General features: G+C 48.3%; 1 protein-coding gene across 3 annotated transcripts in view; it reads left to right on the top strand.

Moving 5' to 3' along the window:
• The window catches only part of LOC119456489 (CUGBP Elav-like family member 4), a 276,346-nt gene that overhangs the window by 88,510 nt on the left and 164,686 nt on the right, over positions 1-23,150 (top strand). For all 3 annotated transcript variants that reach the window (XM_037718303.2, XM_037718301.2, XM_037718300.2), the window contains exon 2: positions 19,551-19,599. In XM_037718303.2, the coding sequence (XP_037574231.1) occupies positions 19,551-19,599 (49 nt within the window). The remainder of the gene's footprint in view (positions 1-19,550; positions 19,600-23,150) is intronic.

Raw genomic sequence — 23,150 nt, 5'->3', positions numbered from 1 at the left:
ATTCCGATAAGAAAGACATCGGCGGGCGTCTGTTGAAGCGCTGTTCGAGCTCCTGCGTGTTTCTCGCTCGCGCTGCAGCGCCGCTCCTACGCGTCTCCCCTTCGCACTCGTTTTCCGCGCCGTGTTCCTGGCCTCCGCGATAAACCCAAGTTCGCGCGCGACGTGCTCGCAGCAAACTCGTCCACCGCGGGGGCGCAATTAGGGCGCGCGCGCACGCTGTGGCGCGCTCTTTTGATGAGACGGGCATAATTATTCATGTTCCTTCGCCAGCATCAGTGAGCGCCTCTGTTGCACCCTCCGCCCACGCAGGCCGCGTATTTTTGGTGCGGCCTGGCCTCGTGACGTTCTATATCCCCAAACCCTCTTTTGACGCCATCTCCACAGTCTCTCCTTCTCTATCCCTCTCTCGCTCATCTTCACCTCTTGCGTCTGTGAATTCACTGAGTCGAGGAAGCGTGTGCGTGACTCGTCGACGGAATTTGCGTAAATATCTCGGGATTCCTCTCGTTTTTTTTTATTATTATTCTGCGTACGGCCGCTTTTTAAAAACAATGTCAATGACATCGCAGATTACACGGAGCTGTACATTTGTAGTGTCCGTCAGGAGCATTAAGAATATTTCGAGCTAAATCTCTGTACTTTTGACACGTTTCAAAGATGTGCGTTGTCGTGTACAACGCCATAGATCTCGATGTTGCGCTACCGCCAGCCAACTTCCAATCGTGGAAGTACTAAATTCGGACGAGGCATAGTGTGCTTGTTTACGTTGTTAGTCGTTCGAAACTGTCTAATATCATTCAATGTGCAAGTGAAAAAGGAGAAAGGGGCACAGAGGAGTTTTTAGTGCAAATAAACAATGCTCTAAAATTCTCCAGCTTTCGCTAAAATGAAAAAAAAAAAAACATCAGTTTCTTTAGGCCTGTTCTAAAAATAAAAGCGCACGGGCTTTCTTATTTGCTCACCGTTGCTGCAATATCCCTGGATAAAAACTGTGATGGGCCATCCGTAAAGGCAGGCTTGACATTGCGGGCTGAACGACGCTTGGCGCAGATTATCTCATCACGAAGCCGTATTCTTTACAGGCATACGAGTAAAGCTTTTGGCGCCTGTGACGTGTTCCCAAGTTGTATCATTTTGACGTTCCAGCATGTATTGGATCCACATACACTGAACGCAACCTAAATATCCTCGTATTTGCAGCAAATAACATCTGCTCTAGCGATCGCGCCTCTAGAAGTCTCGCAGGAGGCACCACTCGCTTCCCTCTTGCAGGGAGCAACGCCTGCCGTCGTCTCACGTCATCTGCGTGAAAGCATATTGCAGTAATGTTCGCGTATATAATCTTCAGTTCGCGTAAAGAAAACAAGAAACGCGAGTGTTCACAACTTCCTTCGAACACAATACTGTGTATCGGTCCATTGACGTCGCCGTCGTCTGGTTTGGCCCCTCTCGTTCTCCCGCCGCCGCTGTAATATCACGTCGAACCGAGACAGGCTCGACTAAAGCACGGCCGTGGGATGGGCTCCCCATCTCGTGGATGGCACGCCAGAGCGTCTCGGCTATTGATTAGCTCCCTCCCTTCCTCTACAATCCTCGCTCGTACAAACCAGCAGCAGCACGCGTGGTCCCGGCGTCCGCAGCAGAGAACAAAAGGACCGCGTCAGCGCTCTCTCTTCGGGCGCTGAATCGCAGCTCCCTGCGTGCACTCCCTCCCCGTGATCCCCCCTCTCAGTGAGCCTTCGCCGAGCACGCGCCGTTTGCGTCGGTGCGACGTGCCGGCCGTGCCGCTGCCGTCAAAGTCGCGCATGTGTGTGCGTGCGTGTGGCTGACGGCGGCGGAAAATCGCCCGAACAAACTCCGCGCCGGCACAAGTGGCTGTTGGCGCAGCAGGTCACGTTAAAACCATTGGCGAACGTCAGCCGCATACGCCTCCCCCCCTTCCTTGCGTCTCCTTGTTGCCCGAAAACGCAGCGCCGGCTTCGGCCAACGTTGGCTGGCGCTTAGTGTTTCATCGGCTTGTGGCTTTCGCGCGTGTCTATACTGATCGACTGCCCCGTAGTGCTGCGACAAAGTGCACTCAAGCGGAACTGCACTTTTTGTGAGCTCTCTCACTGGTGCGACAGTCCGGCTTCGACGCTCGCTCTGTTTTTATTTTTTGTTTTTTGCTTTGCCTCTTTCGAGGCCGCGGCACGATGGCTCGCATAGTAGTGGCGCAGGTGCCAGTACAGTGAGCTGATCACCACAACAAGCCTAATTTTAACACTACGTTTTACAAGCAATCTGACCCGTTTTGTGCGTGGTAGGTGCCTACTGTTAGAATCCACAAAAAATATTAAATAAAAGTAAATAAATAAATAAAATTGCAGATTCGCAGAGAATTCCCCATGAATAACTTCTAGAAGAGACAATATCAGACGTTCTAAAAGGTAATCTTTATAATCTGTAAATATCTCCTATGATATAGTAGCGACGTACTAATTACGAGAAACGTGCACATATAAACAAATTGTTTACATTTTCAGCAAGGTACCAATGCAGTACCTCCGAAAAGCGTTGCATGATTTATAATACAAGATATTTCCGAAGGGCTGAGCGAAAAGTCTTTTCTTATAAACGTCCATGTTATCCAGGACGGGGATAGCAAATAAATATTTTCATCCCACGCACAGAGCGGAAAATTCCGCTGAAGGAACGTTTTATGTCCGCTATATAATCCCGAAGAGAATGTTCCGAGCATAGTTTAATGGAGAAATTCTTCAGAAAATATGCTACCTGCTAAGAGTGCATTAACTTGCCGCTAAACAAGCCAAAAGTCGGCTGTATCGTATGGAGACTCGCTAAAATGGCAACAGCGCATACAGCGGCTATTTCTGTTAAAGGCAATGTACGCGTCCCTGAGGCAAAAGCGTCGTTTACCTAGACTTCATGCCAGAGTTATTGCTGCCGCGTTTATCGTTGCACCCCTGAATACCTAATGTTAAAATAATTGACCACTGGGGCCTTATAACGTGTAGCTATCTTCTATTCCTTTCGGAACGGGGCAGTCTGTGACTGTTCGGGAAAAAAAATAGGAAAAACTTTTGTTCAGCATATTATTGCATTCCGACACTTAACTTTGACATGGTGAGCTTTCGCGGTTTTGTGACGTCACGTGACAGACAGGTGAAGTTGGCGCAGCCCTAGAACATTTTGACTAATCGCGGAAGGGTTATGGTGAGAAAGGCGTAGATACGGAAGGACACGTCACTTCAATAAAGTTCTTGCCGATTGTCAATTGTATAATCATGCATAATCAGTGTGTGCACGTCATATCAGATGGGGAGCTTTCGTGCTTTTCGTGACGTTGCGGGACAAACAGACGAAAAATGGATGCCCCGAAAAAACATTTGACCAATCGCGGAGGGCTGATTGCAGAAATAGAGTAGAAGCAGCTTGAAATAACTTTACGTTATAGCTACCCTGGTCGCTCTACAACTCAATATCTACGCGAAACAATCACACAGCCGTCGTCGAGCGTGTAAAGTGTGTGACTGCGCGGTGACGCGATTATTGCTGTACAGAACCTTGGGGCCCTGACAACCGGTGACGCGGCCCGCTTCCTTTCAAAGAGGGCGCGCACTCTGCTGCGGCGTTCCGCAGCACGAACCAGTCGCGCAGCCGTCGAGAGGCCACCAAACCGGCAGAGACGTGTTGCGCACTGAGTGATGACGTGCGCGGGCATCGGTCGGTGGCAGAGACGCTGTGGTGTCCCCAGCCCTCTTTTCCGAAATAGCTCTTCTCGGTCGCATCTGGAGGGTGGCGCGCAGTGGTGCTTCGAGTAGAACGCAGACCGCGGTCCTATTAATGGCAGCGTGGGCCGCTCAAGCGATTGCAGGCCTACGCAGTCGCTGAATGACAGCGATTATACGAACCCCCGGCGAGAAGCGCTGCCGGCCCATGTGACCGGAGGAAGAGCCTTCGAGCGAGGTTCCGCCACTCGATTCACTCTTCGTCAGTGGCTGTCCGCACCAGGCGCGGGCCGTTCGGCATCGCCGATCGGCGCCCGTTAATTGGCGCCCCTTCCGAAGAGGTTGCGGGCGAATCGCAGCCGGGCGCAGCGCCCCGTGCGTCCTCGTCTATATTGTGCGTTTGTTACTGCCCCTTCTGTCGCTGTTCTTGCAGCTGGGAGCTTGCTGCGCAGCGCCGACCGACGTCGAACGAACCGAGTGCCTTGCTCGAACGACGGCGTCCGTCGGCCACGCAACTGGCGTAGTTCTGGGACAACGCGCGGGAACGAAGACGACGACGTGCGTTCGCCGCGTTCGGTGGCGACGTCGGCACTCCCCCAATTAGCCAGAAGCAGTGCGCGCCGAGGCAACGCTAATGAGTGCGCGTTATTGCCGCCGGGCTTTTGGAGGCCACTCTCTCCCGCAACCATCGTCGACGGTTGCCTTGCTTCTAATTGGAACCAGGGCCTGACCGCCGAAACGTGATGGGTCGGCGTTCTGGTATATTCCCAGCCACGCTGCGCTAAGCTGCGCGCGTAGGGATTTTCGTTGCGCCACTTTTGCCCCGAAACTCGGTCCCGCAGTGACAGACCAGTTGCGGCCTTTCATTTGCTGCATTTCCTCCGTAATATATCGTATTTTTATTTCTGTGACGTATGGTCACTTTCTTCTAGGTTGGCAACCACGTTCTTGTATCCTATGCAAATGCCGTGTTTCTGAGCTCTTCTAGTGCTCAGTAATAATGATCTGTTCCCCTTGTGCTAAAAGTAGATCAAAATAGAACAAAATGCCTGATACAGCATAAATAAAGCATCGACCTTTCAGTACGGCAATCATAAATCGGTTGTTGACATTATCTTCCTAATATTAACTTTGGTTTACGTTTGCTATAAAGTGGTCGACCCTGTGTATAGGGTCGTGCTGTGTCGCCTTGGTGTGTAAGCTGCTCTAAGTGCTCTATAATCACTGACGACAAGAAAGAACAACGCTTATAATAAAAAAAAATGCAGCAGCTCATACGAGTTGGAATATATATATATATATACAGGGTGTTTCAGCGAACACTCAAAAATTCTTAAAGGTCGCCTATGGCAGATAGCACAATTATAGTTCATGAGCTGGTCCACTCGACGGACATTACTTGCACAAGAAATTGATAGGCACAATCCAATAATGAACAAAAATTCACTAATTATGTTTTAACTAATTACATAATGGCCCATATTGCAATTTACAAATTGTAGCCATGGAGTTCACAAGGCGGATCCACTTGGAACGAATTCTCGGGATGGCACCAGTTTCAAGATCTTAATTCCCGAACTTTGCGGAGAAATGCATTGGCGTTCCAGTTAGTTTCTTAACAAAACGTCGCTTTATGCATTGAAGCACAAAATTAACTGGAACGCCAATGCATTTCTCCGCACAGTTCGGGAATTAATATATCGAAACTGGTGTCATCCTGAGAGTTGATTCCAAGTGGATCCGCATTGCGAACTCCACGGCTGCAATTTTTAAATTACAATATGGGCCATCAGGTAATTAGTTAAAAACTTAATTAGTGAATTTTTATTAATTAGTCGATTATGCGTTTCAATTTTTTGCGCAAGTAATGTCCGCCGCTTCGAGTAGACCAGCTCATTAACTAGAATTAGGCTATCTGCCACAGGCAACCTTAAATAAATTTTGAAAGTGTTCGCTGAAACACCCTGTATATATATATATATATATATATATATATATATATATATATATATATATATATACCGAAGCTTTGCGCCAGTGCATAAAGTGGCAAAACACGCATACACACACACACACAAAATTATACCGAGCCTTTTATTAAGCGGACTTGCTGACTATTGGCCAGTACGACGGACGCCTTGGAACGCATCAGGGTTTGAGAGGCAGCATGCGCGTACGTACGTAACGCAATTCGAATCCATTCAATAAGCAAGAAGCGTTTACTTCCTAATTACCGTGCAGCCACGAATGCGCAAAGGCGAGCTTTCTGGTTTTTTTTTTTCTTACCCTTGCGCGGGGCCGGCGCCGCGGATGCGCGGAGGCGAGCGCCATCTGGTTGTGCTGCAGGGAACCCAGCGGCGCGCGTGCTCCGCTGCGATTGGTCGGCCTGTTCGGCAAGGGGACAGCCAGGCCGCAGCGCCCACGGTCACGAAACCCGGCGAGGTTTGCAAAGAAAAGCTTCCCTTTTAATATATAAAAGCTCGGTAAAAACTGCGAAATGTTTAGCTTCAGCGTATATATCATATCACAAGCCTGTACTAGAACTCTACAAAGTCTATATGTCCTGAATTTTAGTGTTCATGAACTTTACGATAAATATAAACATCCTGCGGTCCTTACTTGCAGAGATAATTAACGCGTTGTTGACAAAAGCATAGCCTTTGTCAAGGTAACACCGAAGAATTGTGGGCTCGTGGCCAACTGATATATCTGCGGTTATGCGATGTGCGTAAGCTTCTCGGCTTTTTGTGCGTATTTTTAAAGTGTTAGCACTATTATACTTGACTACTGTCGTCAGGTGCATTACGCGTAAGGCCGGTCAGGCACATTGTATTTGGTTGTCGCAAGTGAGATTTAATGTTGACGTCGTGCATGAAGCACTTTCGCTGAGCCGCTACGTTTTCTTCAAACATGCAATATTGTGAGTGACAATGCACTGGAGATAACGTGATCAATTGTTCTCGTTGAAAGCATCGGTGCTGACATCAGGAAATTGAATCTGGTGCGACTGTCTCGCGGAGCTCTTACATCGTCATGGAGACAATCGCAGTTCGCCGTTCATGAAGTTACCTGCGCAGCTACGTAGTCACGTCGGTTCTTGCGTGCCTTTTCTACTAACGCTCACTGTTATCAGGTCTCTTTTCGGCCGGATATGGACAGATAATATCAGATTCGTCACGATACCTGTAGTGATATTCGGGATTGTCGTGGTAACACGCAATGTATCTGGAATATACGATGACCTATTTTGAATAGCTGAGAGAGGAAGCACGCCTTTCGATTCCAGGACCACCAGTGTTCTTTCCCATCGTCATGGATGATGGAATAATACAATGAGATAAGCACCTGCTGTGTGATATCGTATTTGATCTTCGTTCCTGACAACTGCACGAGATGACTAACACTTTATGTACACAAACGCACTATAGATACATAGGACGCTATACGTATAGATTGTATACACATAACTATATAAAACCAAATAAAATAATATTTAGCTCATAATTATATAATTACGATATATGATATACACAAGTGCGTATATAAGCGATATTAGCGGTGAGAAGTTGGAGCTGTGCCCTCGCGAGTGCAGTCACGGCCAGGACGCCATTCGCTCCGGCTCGCTCGGTGTATGGGGTGCACCAGCCTTACTTCCTGAAGGATGTATTGGCTGCTTATTGCTGTCAGCCTAAAGTGCAGTGTCTTTTCGAAACTACGTGAATCGTGAAAATTTGCTGCTCGGATATCGAAGCTATATAGAGTTGCAGGGGTTACTTACTGCTTTTGCAAAGCAGAGATGCACCGATTCTGTCCATGCAGTTTGTGTAAAAAGAATGTCTGCAAATTCAGCATGGAAAGTTTTAATTGTACGATGCTTCGCTCCTAACTTAACGTCCGTCAATACTTAGTTATGACAGACATTTCGTTTTAGACGGAACAGCAATATTGGTATTTGGTGTCAACTTTATATATATAAATGAGTATGTTAGAATAGGACACTGCCTGCGAAGCTTTCATCAAGCTTCTTATTGCACTGGTGAGTTGTTCTACTCAAATGTGGGTACTGTAATAATGCGCAAGAGGAAGAGCTAGGCGCGCATTTTTCAAGAAAAGGTATTTGCTATTACTTTCACCGTTCTCCTTAACAGCCACTCAGAACCAGCATTCTACATGGCTTTTACCCCGACTGCACTTCATGTACGTATAACAATCACCTGTAAAAAAGGTTTATGGTTAAGATGAAGAGCCAAGCCATTACAATCCGTGTAATGTTTCATAGTGGCCTGAAGCGGTCTTTATCGACAATATGGCAGACACCTCCCGCAATGGAAGCAAACGACTATCGTTATGGCGTTATGGCGAGGCACGCATTGGTCGCGAAACACATCTGTTCACTATAACTTCGAATTGAAACCATGAAGCAGTCCTTTACAGTGCCACTTGGAATGCCTATAATATACTCGAGGCACTAGAGTGCAGCTTCGGCTGCCTGGAAGAGGAAAATTTAACTACCGTCTGCATGACGATGTCTCGAACCACAATGGTGTTAATTATACGAACTGAGAACCATTCGCTGCGTCAGTTGATAAAAGACCCCCTTGTATATCCGCCTCATAACGAAGACATATGCAAGCCTCATATGAATTCACTTGCTTGTTGACCTCCTTCAGCGAATGCTGATATTTTTAATGTGTCATATACCATTGAAGAATGAAGCTTGGGCTTCTTTCTGGCTGCAGCCATATGGTCTAAAAGGCATATTTCACCCAAAAAGTTGCGCCGAGCAGCTGTGTCAGTTTCGCCAAGCAGAGCGGTCACTACGGTTCCGCAAGTAGGAAGCACATTTTAATTTTTGAACTGAGTAGAGCGTACAGCACTGAAATGGAATAAATATTGCTCCATGGCCTTTTGTGTGCGGCAAACAACTTAAAGCCTCAGTTAGCTTTACTTCAAGTTACCGCCGCTTAAAATTAACCGGTTAAAAAGGGTTTAATTTTGAGAAGCAGTTAAAAAAAGCAGATGGTACTGGCAGAATCTATACTGCAGTGTTGTTTAGTCCTCGTGCTACTGTCCAACGTTTCTGTGAATAAATCGGAAAATTTGATATTTTGCCATGAGCAGCTCGTCGGGAGCAAACAAGGTTTAGCGGGTTAAATCAAGGTAAATGTTGTAGACGTCATATATAGCCAGCGTTTGTTACATGCTTTTGCACCATGGCAAGTATAGTAGCCTAACTGGATTGTTCTATCCTATGTTTTCGCGCTGATGTTTTTATTATCCACGTGAGCTACCGCTGCAGAGTGTGCGACTGCGCATGAAAAACCCACACCGCTCTGGGCTGACCTCCGTTGGCCAGCACTGTAACGTTGCCTTTGAGAAATATATTGCTGTCTGGGAAATAAGCTCTTTCATTAAATTTTGACGAACGAAAGACATCGTAAAAATATATTTGAGAGTACTGTCATAGGTGTAGCAGCATATGGAACGAGAACGAGCAAACGGAAACACTGCAGAAGGCGCCCGGACGCAGTCCGAACTGTAGCAGACGACAGGTCAGAATCCTTGCCATGACGTCATGTGAGCGGCACTCGCAGAGCCCCTTTTCGTCTCTCGGGGCTAATAGAAGTGTGCATACATATAAAGTATCTACATGTATCATAGTTACACAGTGGCTGTGTCATTGGGCTGTTTGATGTTCACTTTTACTTGAGGGTGCCCAATAAATGGTTTAAAATTGTGAACTTCGGCGAGTCCGTTTGGCAAGTTGGTGAGTGGATGACGGACGTTCCGCGCGTGTAGGCAGTCTCACGCCGTCTGAATAAGGTCCGAGACACGGCAGGCGTCCGCACGGCGTTCATGGCGAGCAACAAACTCTGCCGCGTATGTTAAACGGTGAACTCTGAAGAGCCAGTCTATGTGCATAAATAAGTGCGCAGAACATGCCAAATGCAGTGTCTACGTTGAATAAGGTGTTCAGGGTGTGTTTGTTCCCCATGAATTTTTTTTACCTGCTGTAGTAACTGAAAGTCCGTACTGCGCGACAACTGGATTGATCGGCTATCACTTTGGTAGCGCGATTAAAGAGAAAGGCGATGAGCGAGCAAAATTGAATAAATACAGGAAGTAAGAAGGTGCAAAGATTGTCATCTGACAATCTTGAATGCTAGTTACACAATGCGGAAAGGAATACTTTATTTACGTTGAACGTGCAGCGTGAGCTTTTACTGCGGTGACCTTTATAGACATTCTGCTATGCACACTTAGAGAGAAAATGGACATTTCTCCGTACTTGACACCCAGTCATTGCTCAACTTTCCCGCTTCGCAGCTTGTGCGGGATTTTCTGCGTGACGGGAGTTGTGCGAGTGGCGCTGTCTGTGCATGTGTTTCGGGGGCGACAGAAGGCAATACTCTAGTAGACGAAGACGATGTTGTAGGCATTGCGAGGAAGTTGTCCATCAGAAGATGGAGGTGTGTGTGTTGAGAGCCTTCCTTATTATAGGTCGGTGACATGTCTATAATGCTTAAGATAATCCGGAGCTTCCTTTTATTTTCCGTCTAATAAAAACGTTAAAATAAAATCGGTGACACGCTTGATTCAGCATCGTTACAATACGCTATAGCGCAGCGTAGCTGGTGTGTGATGCAGCAGCCTTTCGCAGAGTGGTCTTCGGAGCAGCAGTCATTCTCAGCGTTCCTCTTGCAAGGACGGCTCTTCTCTGTATTGTTCCTCAGTCAGTGAAGTGCGGGCGTCATGCCGCTGTCATGCCGTTGTCGTCATTGTAATCTTGTGGTCGCCATCTTGTCGCTGTCTTCGTTGTTGCGCACCTTTGGGAAACATTGAACAGGGTGGCGTTTGTCATAGGGCTTTCTTGCTCTATGATAGCGAGCGTGCTTTGGTCGTTATGTACCCTCAATTAGATTATTCTTGCAAGTCACGAATTACATTAAACAAGGTACTGTCACCAGCTTGTTCAACGCACAGCTGATTCGATACCTTTCTCTCGGCACCGCCTTGTCCTTCACTTTGACATCACAGCCCATTTCTACTCTTCAAGCTGAGGCTACGCTAAAATTCCAAGTTCACTGTGGCGTTACCTTCGGCAAAATGCTATTGTCATATACATCATGGGCATTAAAAAATAACGCTATCACATTTTGCTACCATCTCAAATATTTGTTTACCAGAAGCCCAGTGCTTTCACTGGCATAGTTGTAAAACGTATACTATGCTCCAAGCAAACGAATATACCAACACAATTACTAAGCAAATTATAACTTGAGCACGAAAACAGCGAAATATTAGTCAATAACTTAGGAAAGACTTTAGTTCTGAACTTGATGTTCTTAATATAGTTAAGAACTAAACATACAGAGAGGTGCTGAACACGCCCACACGCGCGCATACGCAGGCGCGCACGAATTCACCGAAGACAATTGCGAATCACAAGATGTGTAAATTTGTGCTCATATGTCACAATGAAAGTGCTTTCTTATGTGCTGGTGAATCCAAGTGCCGCGCGATTTACAACACTTCTAGGGTTTGGTGAGGTACAAAACACAGTCGCTAACGAGCTCCTTAAGATGTTTACCTTAAGAAATCTTGTGCCTGGTTTCAAGCATTAGCGTAGGAATTGTCGTGTGCTGGCAGATCTGCGATTCCGGAGCTTAGTCCCGGAACGCGCGACCACCTGTCGGATTACTGTTTCCGAGATTCAAGTATTGCTCTGTGCCGCAGTGAACGTGTCACGCCGACTGCTTCTTGCCACTCCTCTTCCATCCTATTAGCACTGGCATGTGATGTTTCTCGCAGGGAGAATTACTACGCGCAAGCTTATCCTTTTCTGGAATGAAGTTCCGCTTATGTGTCTCTGACATCTGAACACAATCTCTAATCTGCCAGTATTGATCGTCGCTAAAAGCCAGTCAGATGTTATCGTCTAGATTGTCGGGCGTTCAGCGCAAATGCACGTGTCGTTTGCACTGGCTTTGTATCTACACTGTTGTCATCTAAATAAAAGCTCTACGTGATTATTGAGATCATATTATCATCTTCGCGAGGTCATGTAGACTATATGGTCATGGCAACTAGCAGTGTTTGGGCTATATTTAGTTCACTGGAAGGCTCACTTCCTTCTGCCTTACAACAACCTATTTCCTCTCCTTGATAACTTATCGGCTGGTTTCACTCATTGCACACATTAATTGAGATGCTAGGGGCACACTTTTCCTTTCAGTATGTTTTTATGGTAGTGAGAGGAGTGGCAGGAGGAAGACGGAGAGTTCGGCTAGAGCTAGCTTGCTCTGGCCTGCGACTTTTGTTGGCTGTCAGTTAAGAGTAGTTGTGACCGCCATGCTGCTTGGCGGTCACATTAACAGGAGCTGCACTAGTACTTTATGCAGCGGTTGCGGGGATGTAAGTGAAAGAATTGCATTTATAAATCAGCAGAAATAAACATTCATAAATACACATTACAGGTATATGACGGATAACAAAACGTAAAGAGTAAGCACTTAGTCCTTCGAAATCTTTAGAAATGTCTCCGAACTGCTGGTCATGGCTGTGGGCTTTGATTGACTCACCAGTATATATCCAGATTATACAGCGAAAACCTAAAAAAAATATGCAGCCATGAAAACAGCATCACGCATTTGCATAAGAAGGTGAGGAACGAGTGCATTTTACTGCTAAATTTTGAAAATGGCTTTTGGCTTCATTCTTTTTTTTTTTGTCTCTTTCTCTTGCACTATGCGCTGCTGAAGCCTGCGTTTACGAAATGCTCCAGTAACGACATTTGTGTCCGCACTCTCTCTCACAAGAATTAGAAATCCCTTATAGGCTCCTCGGTATGATCTGTGTGCGTGCTTGGATCATCGGAAAACATCGTTAATCGAAGCACGCGAGTGACAGTGAAGTTTTTGCTGGGAATCCGAACTTGACTTCCCTGGCGAGCAGCCGCGCTCAGAGTGGCCAATGCTAGGACAGACGACGCAAGGTGGCCAAGGAACGCTTGCTTGCGTCGGCGACTTTGCCACCACCCAGCGAAGCCGACGCTCTGCTTTAAAGGCGGTGGCTCGGGGAATCCTGATTATAGACTCAGCTGGCGTTGACGCGTCTTGAAAAATGAGGCCGCGATAGCGCGCCCGCGCGGGGCCCCTCGTTGTCGGTCGCCGGCTGCCCCCGGCAAGGCGTTTTCGCCGCAGGCTTCGGAGCGTTAGGACAAGCCCCTCCTGCAAGGGCGGCGCCGGCGCGCGCAAGCGGAAGGAGAGAGTGGAGAACCGAGGTGCGGCGCACCTCCTCGATGCTGGGGGAACCGCGCTGTGCCTGTCTTGCACCCGGACACGGTGATTAGCCCGCCGTCGAGCCCCCTCCCTCCTTGCCTTTCTTGCCCTCCATATTTACAGTGCGCCTGCCGAAAGGCCAGCAGGGCGCATTTTTAGCTGCCAGAGAGTCCTCGGGTTGTGAAGCGCTCGAAATGAACTGAGCTAAAATTACTCTTGGTTTACACGTGCTTTTATACACTGTATTCTACGATCGAATGCTCTTGAGCCATTTTTTTTTCTCTCTGTTGAAAATTGATTTGATTCCAGCGATTTAGCAAACAGTAATGCTTCCCATGGTTGGCTCAAGGTGCTCAACATTAGTCGTACTCTGGAGCTTCTTTCATCAATGATGAAAGACGCTTATTTCTGGTGAATTTATTGCCCCTCAACACAACTTATTTTCCGTTGTCTTTCAGCACTCGTCCTGCCGCTTTCTTTGTCCATGTGTGCGCTTTTTAATATTTTACCATTAGTTACCAATAAGCCCAAACCAACACTTTGCGATCTTGGAAACTGAAGGTCCACTATCGTTGTGTATATTTATGAGCAGCAGCGAATCAAACTTGTTTGAACCTCCAGCGTCTGTAAACATTCCTGTGCCTTGTATTCGTGCGAAAGCTTTTGGTATTCTTGCGAGCCTGTTGGATGTGGTTACTTGCTGGTGTTATTTATGGTGTCGTTTTCAAGCTAATAATACATGTGGATCCATCTAAGACCGCGTCGTATATATATTTATGTATGTGATCCGCACTCTCCGAAAGGAAACGCTGCCTATCACCGTCGTTCCAAATTAGTGAAGACTCGATCCATTTCTTTGCCTAACATCGTTTCCGGCTTCCATTTTCCGGTCGCTTCCCGCTCGGCGCGCGGCAATCATGCTCCGCAAGCAGCATCTCGTCGCACGACCGAGTTCCGCTGTTCGCGGGTGCGGGTAGCACTTGGACCAAGGGCCCGCTTGCCATCCCACTCAACCCCGAGAGGTCGGCGTTCATTCCATTTGCCGATGTGCCGTCTAAGCAGAATGCATGTGTCGTCGCCGGCGGCATATTCCATTAGCGCCTTCGTCGGCCGCCTCTCCATCTTTGTTTTTTTGGGCATCACGTTAATTCCTTCGCGGAGCGCAGGGCCAGGCCTGATTGAAACTGCGCGCGTGGGCTCTACGAGAGAGGCTGCTAGACCCGACCTCCTTGGGGCGCCCACTTCGGCCGCCAGACGCAATGCTGTCGCCGGGCTAACCGGCCACGACAGCCGCAGACAGAACGCCGGCATGGCTGCGAGCAAGTCGTGTGTCCGATGGCCCGCGGCGAGGCTCCCATTGGCCGCCGCGTTATCCAATCAAAGCTCGTCGCAAAGTCGGCGCGTGCCTCGCCTGCTCGACCCTGCCGTCATGTCAACATTCATAACGGCGCGCACTCTACGCGCAAACTTGCTAGCCCGGTCGGCTGGCCCGCTTATCAGCTCGCGTTGTAGAAGATGCTCGTGTGCAGTGGCCGGGGCAGCTTAGCTGGACAGCCCCGGGCTCTCTCCTGCCTGATGTCTCACTCCCCCGCTCTGTGTGTGTGCCCCGGGGCAAACGCAGTCCGACCGATTAAAGGGCTTAAACTCGTGTTTGCGCCCCAAGAGAGCTGCCCCTTCGCACTGGCGCGTGTGCATCGGGTCGTTCTAATTGCACGGCCGCTCGCGCTGTCTCTTGTCTTGCAGAGAGTATAACGCGTCGGCTGAACGGGAGACAAAAGGAATAAAATGAAGAACGAAGCCAGAGCACGCACGCGGCGCCGAATTAAAGCGGGCTTCTCCTTTCACGCTCTCTGAGCCAAAGGCCCAGCCAGTTTGCACCGGTGTCTGCGACGCCCGAGAGTTTAATTGCAAAGTCGAGTCCGAGGGAGCGTTCTTGGGCCAGAGCAAGATACCAGCGTGCTGGACGTCGTGCGAGGAACTTATACCGGTCGACCCTCCCTTCTCATTCTGCGCACTGGGTATTAGCGCTGCGTAGCGGACCGTGAACTGCGCGCCCTCTGTGAACGCACTGTGCGCACCGCTGCCTCCCGCGCGCTCGCCGTCGCAGGGATTTCGGAGAGAAAATAAATAAGTAGTACGGCTGAGGATTCTTTCCGCAGCAGCCAGGACTCCGCCAAGACACAGCTTCGCCGGCCCTGCGATGTCCAAACTCGCGAGAGAAAGTTTGTTGGCATCTCCTTCTGTGCCGCTTGGCTGCTGCCGGATCGGCGCCGTCGCTATAGGAAGCTGGACCCCCTTTGCGCGTGGCATTCTTCGGCTGCACACCTGCATTTTTCCCCGGAGGTTGGGCACCGCGAACGCTGGCGACTGCCTCCTTCTTCCTCGGGATGTCTGTGTTTGCGCCAGTTTGCGAAACACGATCTGGCTCAAGTAATCTCTTTGGCTTGCGAAAGTATTTAGCTCCAGTTTGCTTTTGTGGGTCTCGCCAGCGACACACTGGCCACCTCGAGATTTCAAATTCACATTAGCTTTCTTTCGTGTGAAGGCGTCTGTTTACAAGTCTCCATGTCGGTGGAGCTCCAGCTCTTGCAGAATGAAATGTGGACACTACAGTCTTATCGGATCTTACTTTGGCGGTAGTCCTATAGTCTGGGACCTCATGAAAATTACATTTGAATATTAAACGTTATGAGGCAAAAGAAGCAGAAAAAAAACTGATGCAAACTTTGTGTTCATACGTATGTATTTTTCATGTTTTGTTTTGCGCAGTGACGTTCCACGGTCCGGATTCTCTAAAACACTCTTACGCTAGAAGTATTCGCATGATAATGTGCCAGCTGATTGCGATGTGAGACATATTCTCAGCGATGGAGGCCGGCTTAAGGCGGACAACACTTATGAACAGAAAGCTTTGCAAATACGGGCCCACTTACCGGACACCGACCACCAAACTTCAGTTACGAAATTATATATTTAAACATCATATTTTGATCGTGTTTCTGCATTTAAGCTCTATATTGCTTCAACATTCCCTTCAAGGTTATTCAAACGAGCACATCAAAGTTTCTTCCATCGCGCAAGTGTCTAAAATGGGGCGCGAGTTGACGCTTCTATTTTTGCACGGGTTGTTGCATGGCGTCTGCATGGAAACCTGGAAAGGCCACTGCGTGCTTCGCTCGTTCGCTCGAATGCTTTCGCCTGCTATGCCACGCGATTCGCTGCCGCGTTGTGTCAACTGTACATTATGGTGGCTGCATCATATGTAAGGATCGTGGTTTGCTGGAAAGCTATAACAAGATGCTAGCGTAATATATCGGACATCGCACTAGCCCTACCGCCGACAAAGAATAGACAGCTCGTAAGGCGCTGGTATGCGAACGTCCTAACACATCTCTAAAGCCCGCCCGAATTCTTGGCCAATCTCCTTGAGTGGGCCTTAAGGTCGTCGCCACCACCACCATCTTCGTCGTCTGGAGCATCGCTGCCACGTGCCTTAATACTATAGCCGCTGGCCTTTTAGATGTTATTGACATATATGTGCCTCGTGTTCCTGCATGAACTCGTCGTGTATGCTCGTCGTGGATGGGCTTGCTTAGCTTGGAAAGCTAAAGCAGGCGTTCTTTACCAAATGTACGGCAGGCTTCGGCACAAGGCGTCGCAGTTTTCTCTAGGGCGACGGCCCGTGCACTGAAATAAATATGATTATTAGGGCATATCGGTTGTTCTTTACGCAGTACATTACGTGACATTTAGTCGCTGCTCGTATATACCTCTTCTACGAGAACTTCCTTGGCATCGCCATAACGCCCCGTGGACTATAGTGAGTCCGTGTGTGCACATGTTCAAAAGCGCATGCGCATTGTAGCCACACTTTACAGTAAAAAGATAACTTCTTGCTATTCTATGCCCAGAATTTCAGTCACAGGAAGTGCAAAGAACGGAGCGCACGTTCAAACTCAACAATCAGACAAGCTGCTTACAAGCTGAGTCCAAGCAGGTCATATCAAAGGAGTCGGTTGATGTTGCCACAGAAATCACCGTAATGTTTATGTTATGCGTCTACGTGCCTTGTAGTATTTTTTTCGTTTAGAAGCTATTCGTCCTCAGCGAAGGACATCAATGCGGATTGGCCTGTTAAAATAAACCACGAGAAGAAACTTGTGCTGCCGATCGGCCCAGCGCACACAGCTCTTTATATTTGAAGCGGTCGCCTGCAATAGCGTCATCCTCATTGCGAACCGCACCGTAACTTCAAGTGACATTTGGTGCGAATGAGTCAAAATAAAAATGAGAAGCCGCTGTAGCATCCGAAGTTGTTTCTTTTAAAAATTCACCGCTTTCGACAAACTCTTCGATCGCAGGTGGCACCACCGATGGAGAGCTGTAAAGATGAGGGTGCGGAAAATTACGACCACCGCACGTCATTCGGTGTGTTGAGTGCACTTTCTGAGCAGGACGGGAGAAAAGAAATCGATCGCTGTTTGCGTTGAACTAAAATTTCAGTGCGCGCCCACTGACAGGCGGTTTTCTTTCTTGTTCTTATCACTTGCATACTGAATAAGCTTGGCCGTCACGTCCGCAACGTGCATTAAATTATCGTGCACGTCTCTCGGTGAGTGTGCTCGCAACGGAACGCCGCTTAGCTGTTTAAATAGAACGGTGCATCATTGCTGCAGTTCGACTTCTCATCGCCTTAGCAGAGGTCGAATTCACGAAACTCTTGACGCGCAAAGTCGGATGTTCATTGCGGCGAGCCATTTGTCTGACGCCTCTTTGGGCATCGTGACTGACTACCGCCCTGGCGCCGACCAGCGACGAGACTTGCTTACATGTTCGTAGCACTGTAAATTTCGCTTCTGGTTCTTGATTGGCTGAACGAAGTTGAAGCTTTCGCTGCACTGCATGGCTTTAGCGCGACAGAGAATGAAGGAAGGAGAAAGTAGTAAAAACTTGCTGAAAGGGGGCGCGTTATAAGAAAGTGGCTGAGAGAAAGGAATGAAAGAAAATCGAGAAACCGGCACAGAGAGCAAACGCGCGTTCCCGCTATCTCGGGGACGCAACACTCCGGAAACGGAAGCGACGCTCTATTTCCGGCGGCTGAGAGCCCCGAAGACGTGGCGGGCGAGTTATTCGCCATATTAGGGCCAAGAAAAAAAGGTACGAGGAAAATGAAAGAGAAAGCGTTTGAGAGGTGAAAGAGAGAGAGAGAGAGAGGGACTGGACCGCAAGTGGACCATTGCACACGGTGCTGGAAGAGAAGGGGACCAAGCAGTTAAGGAAAGCCCGAGCTTTTTTCGTCTTCCACATGACAAAAAAAATCGGTGCGGCCGTCTGCTGTCGTCGTGTGCGCGCCCTCGAAGCAGAAAGTCTCGTTTCCTTCCTGATGACGGTGACTGGGGTACGAGCGCTTCGTCTTCGTCGTCTGCCTGCGAGGCATACAGACGAGGACGAGGGAGTCGCTCCGACTCGGTCGCAAGTGCAGCGCAATTGACTCTATGCTGTTGCTTCGTGTTCTAATTCTGCTCGGGCAAATCATTTCATGTTACGGACATGCCGCGGCCCAGTAATGGCTGACAATATTTCTTGCCGCAAGCTGGTGTTACGTCATATTCTTCCATATCACGGGACGCGAAGGTCGTGGGGCAAGTTGGCGGGCACAGGGAAAACGGTGAGATTATTCCATCGTGCCGCCAGGTGTGTCTTGAAGATTACGAGAACTTCGCAACACGTCACCATGCTTTCGCCATCTACTCCGAGTTTCGGGTGATGTACAAAACAGGGTGCAGGTTTGGGCTAGTTGGTTAAACTAAATAGTTTCTAAACATGCTATTTTAAACGCTGGTGTTGGGTTTTAAACTTGGTGTCCAAGTTTTACTTTCGCGCTTTTAGCTTAAATAATAGCTTACCACCGCAATGCATTCGGTATTCGCAAGAGTCTTTCGACATTGCTTTAAGTGGCGGCGCGAAATTATGGAGGAGGGTGCATGACTGGAAATTTAAATACTCTTGGCAGTTGTGATTTTCTTCCATAACAGAGAGGAAGAGAAACGCTTTATTCTATAATAATAATAATAATAATAATAATAATAATAATAATAATAATAATAATAATAATAATAATAATAATAATAATAATAATAATAATAATAATAATAGTCTGAGTCGTCCGTACCGTATTCCGGCTGGATCCCTGGCTGTGGACCAGGGTCTAGTCGATGGAATCACTTACTGTGCTGTGTGCGGGCCACCTGCAGTGACTACAAACGAGGGACATGGCCATCAGCTATCTGTATTATTGTCCTAAGATTTTTATTTATTATTTTTTTTTGTTTTGCTTTCGCACGAGGACATTATGCTGTCGTGCCATGGTGAAAACTTGTCGGACATAACCGTTCACTAGAGACAGTGTTCATCAATAGTGGCCAAGTTCTCATGCAAAAACACAAAGAAAGCCCGCTGAATCCTATAACAAAATTAAACACAAAGAACCAGTGGCTGTAATTTCCTTACTTACTTTGTCTCTTCTTTTTTTCTCCTGCAGATGAACCGTCCAATTCAAGTGAAGCCGGCCGATAGCGAAAACAGGGGAGGTGAGTACCTGGTGGTTTTCGTAATGAGATATATTGCCCGCGATGACGTCATTCCTCTTTGTGGGGTATACTTAGGTGAAGCACAGAGCCACCACCGCCAAAGCACGTGTAAGGCCGGAAATTACTTCTCGCTATATACATAAATTGCCTTCCAGAAACCTCAATTTTAGGCATGCAACAGACCCACGGAAATGTTAAGAACGGTTCCCCGCACCGTTTAATATTCGTATATCGACAAATGCCCTCTCCCGATATAAGATTGTTGCGTGACGACTTGAATGAGGCTGCGCTGGCAGCGGCATACATTGAGTTCCACGGCGCAAACGTTCTTTCGCGCGCTCTTAAGTTTTTGTTCTGCAAGCTTCCTCTGAAACGTCGTTAAGTCATAGCTTACTTTTGCCAAATCAATCAACTTGGCCATATCCTATTTATCAAGTATTTATCTTTTTTTACCTCTTATGTTAGAATCGAACCACACATTTTTTTATCGAACTGCATTTTATTCTGAGGGTTTAGTCAATACCAAGGCAACGTCAAATAATTGGCTGCGTCAAAGCAATAGCTGCGTAAAAGCGATAGCCGCATCAAATGTGCCTAGTTGAGAACCGCAGCGCGAATAAATTCAATTTAATTTTGCCCCCCTCAGGCCACGTTCGCTACAAATTTGTGTAGAGATCTGAAGAGTGCCAAGCCCATTAACACCAGTGCCCACGTAGCACAGATACGAGAGTTTCTGATTACTGAACCACTATCGACGCAGGTGTTACGAGCCTCTGCGGGTATTTTGCCTTCCAGAACTCGGTGATGACATTGCTCGGAAACAAACTAGTCTCTATAATGGTCCACTATGGACACATGGAGTGCGGCTCGATTCTCCAATCAGCTTCGATTGGAACGGCGTCGCCCGTACGTCCTTAGTATACGTGACTGGCATGCCCTGTATTTCCTTCGTCAGATTGTGCTCGCGTCACGAGAAGAAAAGCAGACCGCTCGCGCACTTCTTCGCTTGAAACACTTAACGACGTTTCCTTGCTGTCCAAAAAGAAAAAGAAAAGAAAATGGAAAGAAAGGTACAGTCCAGGGAAGAGCGCGATAACATGCACGACCAAACGCACCCTGGATGTTCTTATACTATGTCGCTCCTCTGTAGCGCAAGCGCATTCTCCCCGGAGCGAACGCCTCGCCTAAATGCCCTTCTCCTCGGCAGGGTAAATCTGTGCGGCGAATCCTGACATGAATAGGCATAAACGAACCGCCCCACGGCGGCGGGGAACCTGAAGGGAGCTACAAAGTGCGAAGAGTCACGCCGCTGGAATCTTGCCGATATCGGCTAAACGAACGAAAAACGGCACAAAGGACAGCTGCGATATGGTCCGGAGGATATACAGACGACGCAAGAAAGCAGAGGGTCGCCGACAGGGGGAGCGGCGGTCGTGCCGTGCGTGCGCGACGGTGTGTGTCCCCCGCCGTGCATATTCAATATCGGCTCTCGTCGGCGGGATGGCGCGCGCGCCGTTCGAATAAAGAGAGGGACTCGAAGGGGCAGCAAGGCGGCTCCGAAAACGGCGGCGGCGAAATTCGGTTTTCCACGCAGTGCTCGGCTCTCGATGGAGTGTCGCCGCGGCCGTCTTGGTATGCCGCGCGAGCGACCGGCGCCGGACCCATATCGAACCGAGATGGCACAGGCACGGAGCAGCGCTCGGCCTTTGTGTTTTCTTTTCTCTCCTTTTTTTTACCGATGTTTTTTCTTCTTCTTCCGGCCGTGCTCGCTCGCGGGGAAGACAAAACGGCGTACGCACGAGCGGCGGGGCGCGGCTCGCCTTCCATGGACAGGCTGCTTTGTATGAAGACGGCGGCCCAGGCGCCGTATATCAGGCGGCTGCAGCGCGGCCGTCCTTTTCTGGACGGCACTGGTGCGCTCTCTCTGCTTGCCGTCTGCGTCGCTGCCTCCGATCACGAAGGGTCGCCAGTGTGTGCCTGCGTGCGTGTGCGTGCGCAGCAGCGCCTGCCCAAGTAGTTACTGTGCCCCTCCGCTTGCGCCAGGGGTCTCAGCGCCATGCGTCGTGCTGCTTGCCGGACTTGTTTATTTCGGCGATATTGGAGATGTTGGTAACTTGTGTCGGTCTTGACAGTGGTCTACTTTCAGATGACGATATCGTGATGCCATTGGACAAAACGCGAGGAAACTGCCCGCTTTGCGAGAATTATTTGCGCTTAAGGCGTTCTTGTAAAAGCTCCATTAAGGCACTGTACGTGGACCAGACTATAAATGTCTGTATGAAGAAGCTAGTATTGGCGATGTTCTTCTGTCGAGTTACACAGAGGCATGTTATTTCCCTTTACGGAGTCCATATTCATCCTGCAGAGCCGCACGCGTTCTACCGATATGGTGGATAACAAACGTCCTAGCCAAAATCACGTCGCGTGCTCCAACACCATTAAGACTCCGAAGCTTCTAACGGCAAGAAACCCGGTCTCCAAAGGCAGGGAAATTGCTGCACTACCCCGATTCACGTGGTAGGTGTCCGCTGCTTGATGTCGTTGCAGTGACATCGACATCAAGCACTCGTACCGAATAACTTCGGTGTGAGTTGCAAGTGCTTAGAGAAGGGGTCGCGCATGATCCCCTTGATGGTCAGATCCTGTCGACCCTTACAGATGCAATGGTATTTATTGGGCCAGAAATACTCTCATGCCGCCTCATGAATTCCAATAGAGCAAGGAGTTGCACAAAGGGCTCAATGCGTAGGCTGAGGAATGCGCACAAACATATGTGATAAACATATGACACCGAAAATTCTGGACGACAAATGACAAAATCACAACTGCAGCAATCACGGGAATGATGCTGCAGTCAGACGCAACCCAGTGCGAGCTCCTTTAAATAAGTGGAGTTATAAACATTGAGCCGTCCGAGTTGGCGGTGGGAACCACGAGATATTGAGCCGCCGTTAAGCAACAGCCGTTTTGCAAACATGGGCGGGTTTGTCTACTTTTGCGGGCCTATTTTTTAGCACCGAATCACTACCGTGTTCATAAACGCGTCATAAGCTTGTGAAATGTCGCGACAGGTTGCACGCCTTCGTACGCACAGTCCCATTCGGAGGTTAAGCTGACGAAGATAAGCGGGGACGTACCAAAGCACCTTAAATATATGATTTTGACGTACACAGGTACGACCAAGGCCGTAACTAGAGCATATGTGGTTCCGACACCCCCCGAAATTATCGCTTCAACGATATACTGATACTGTTTGGCAAAACTTACATATATGTCACTATATGTGTATAGATATGTCAAAGTATATGTTTATACTATTACATGAAATCCATCTGCTTGATTCACGCGCATAAATAGGTGAATATTTTAAAATGACTGCCGCTATCCCCGCAACACCTCTCCCGAAAATAATTCATGGATACCGCCCTGAGTACGGCATGTAGATAGCAAAACGTATCTTTTCTTTCGCATTTGGATCTCTCGCATCGTTATGGACGCCATGTTTTTTTGAACATTTGCTACCTAATGCCGGCTCCTGACTTGCCAGGGTG

This window comes from Dermacentor silvarum, chromosome 6, assembly GCF_013339745.2.
Source record: "Dermacentor silvarum isolate Dsil-2018 chromosome 6, BIME_Dsil_1.4, whole genome shotgun sequence".
Taxonomy (NCBI): domain Eukaryota; kingdom Metazoa; phylum Arthropoda; class Arachnida; order Ixodida; family Ixodidae; genus Dermacentor; species Dermacentor silvarum.
Note: the sequence above shows the minus strand (reverse complement) of the source record. Positions and strands in the feature narration are given on the sequence as shown.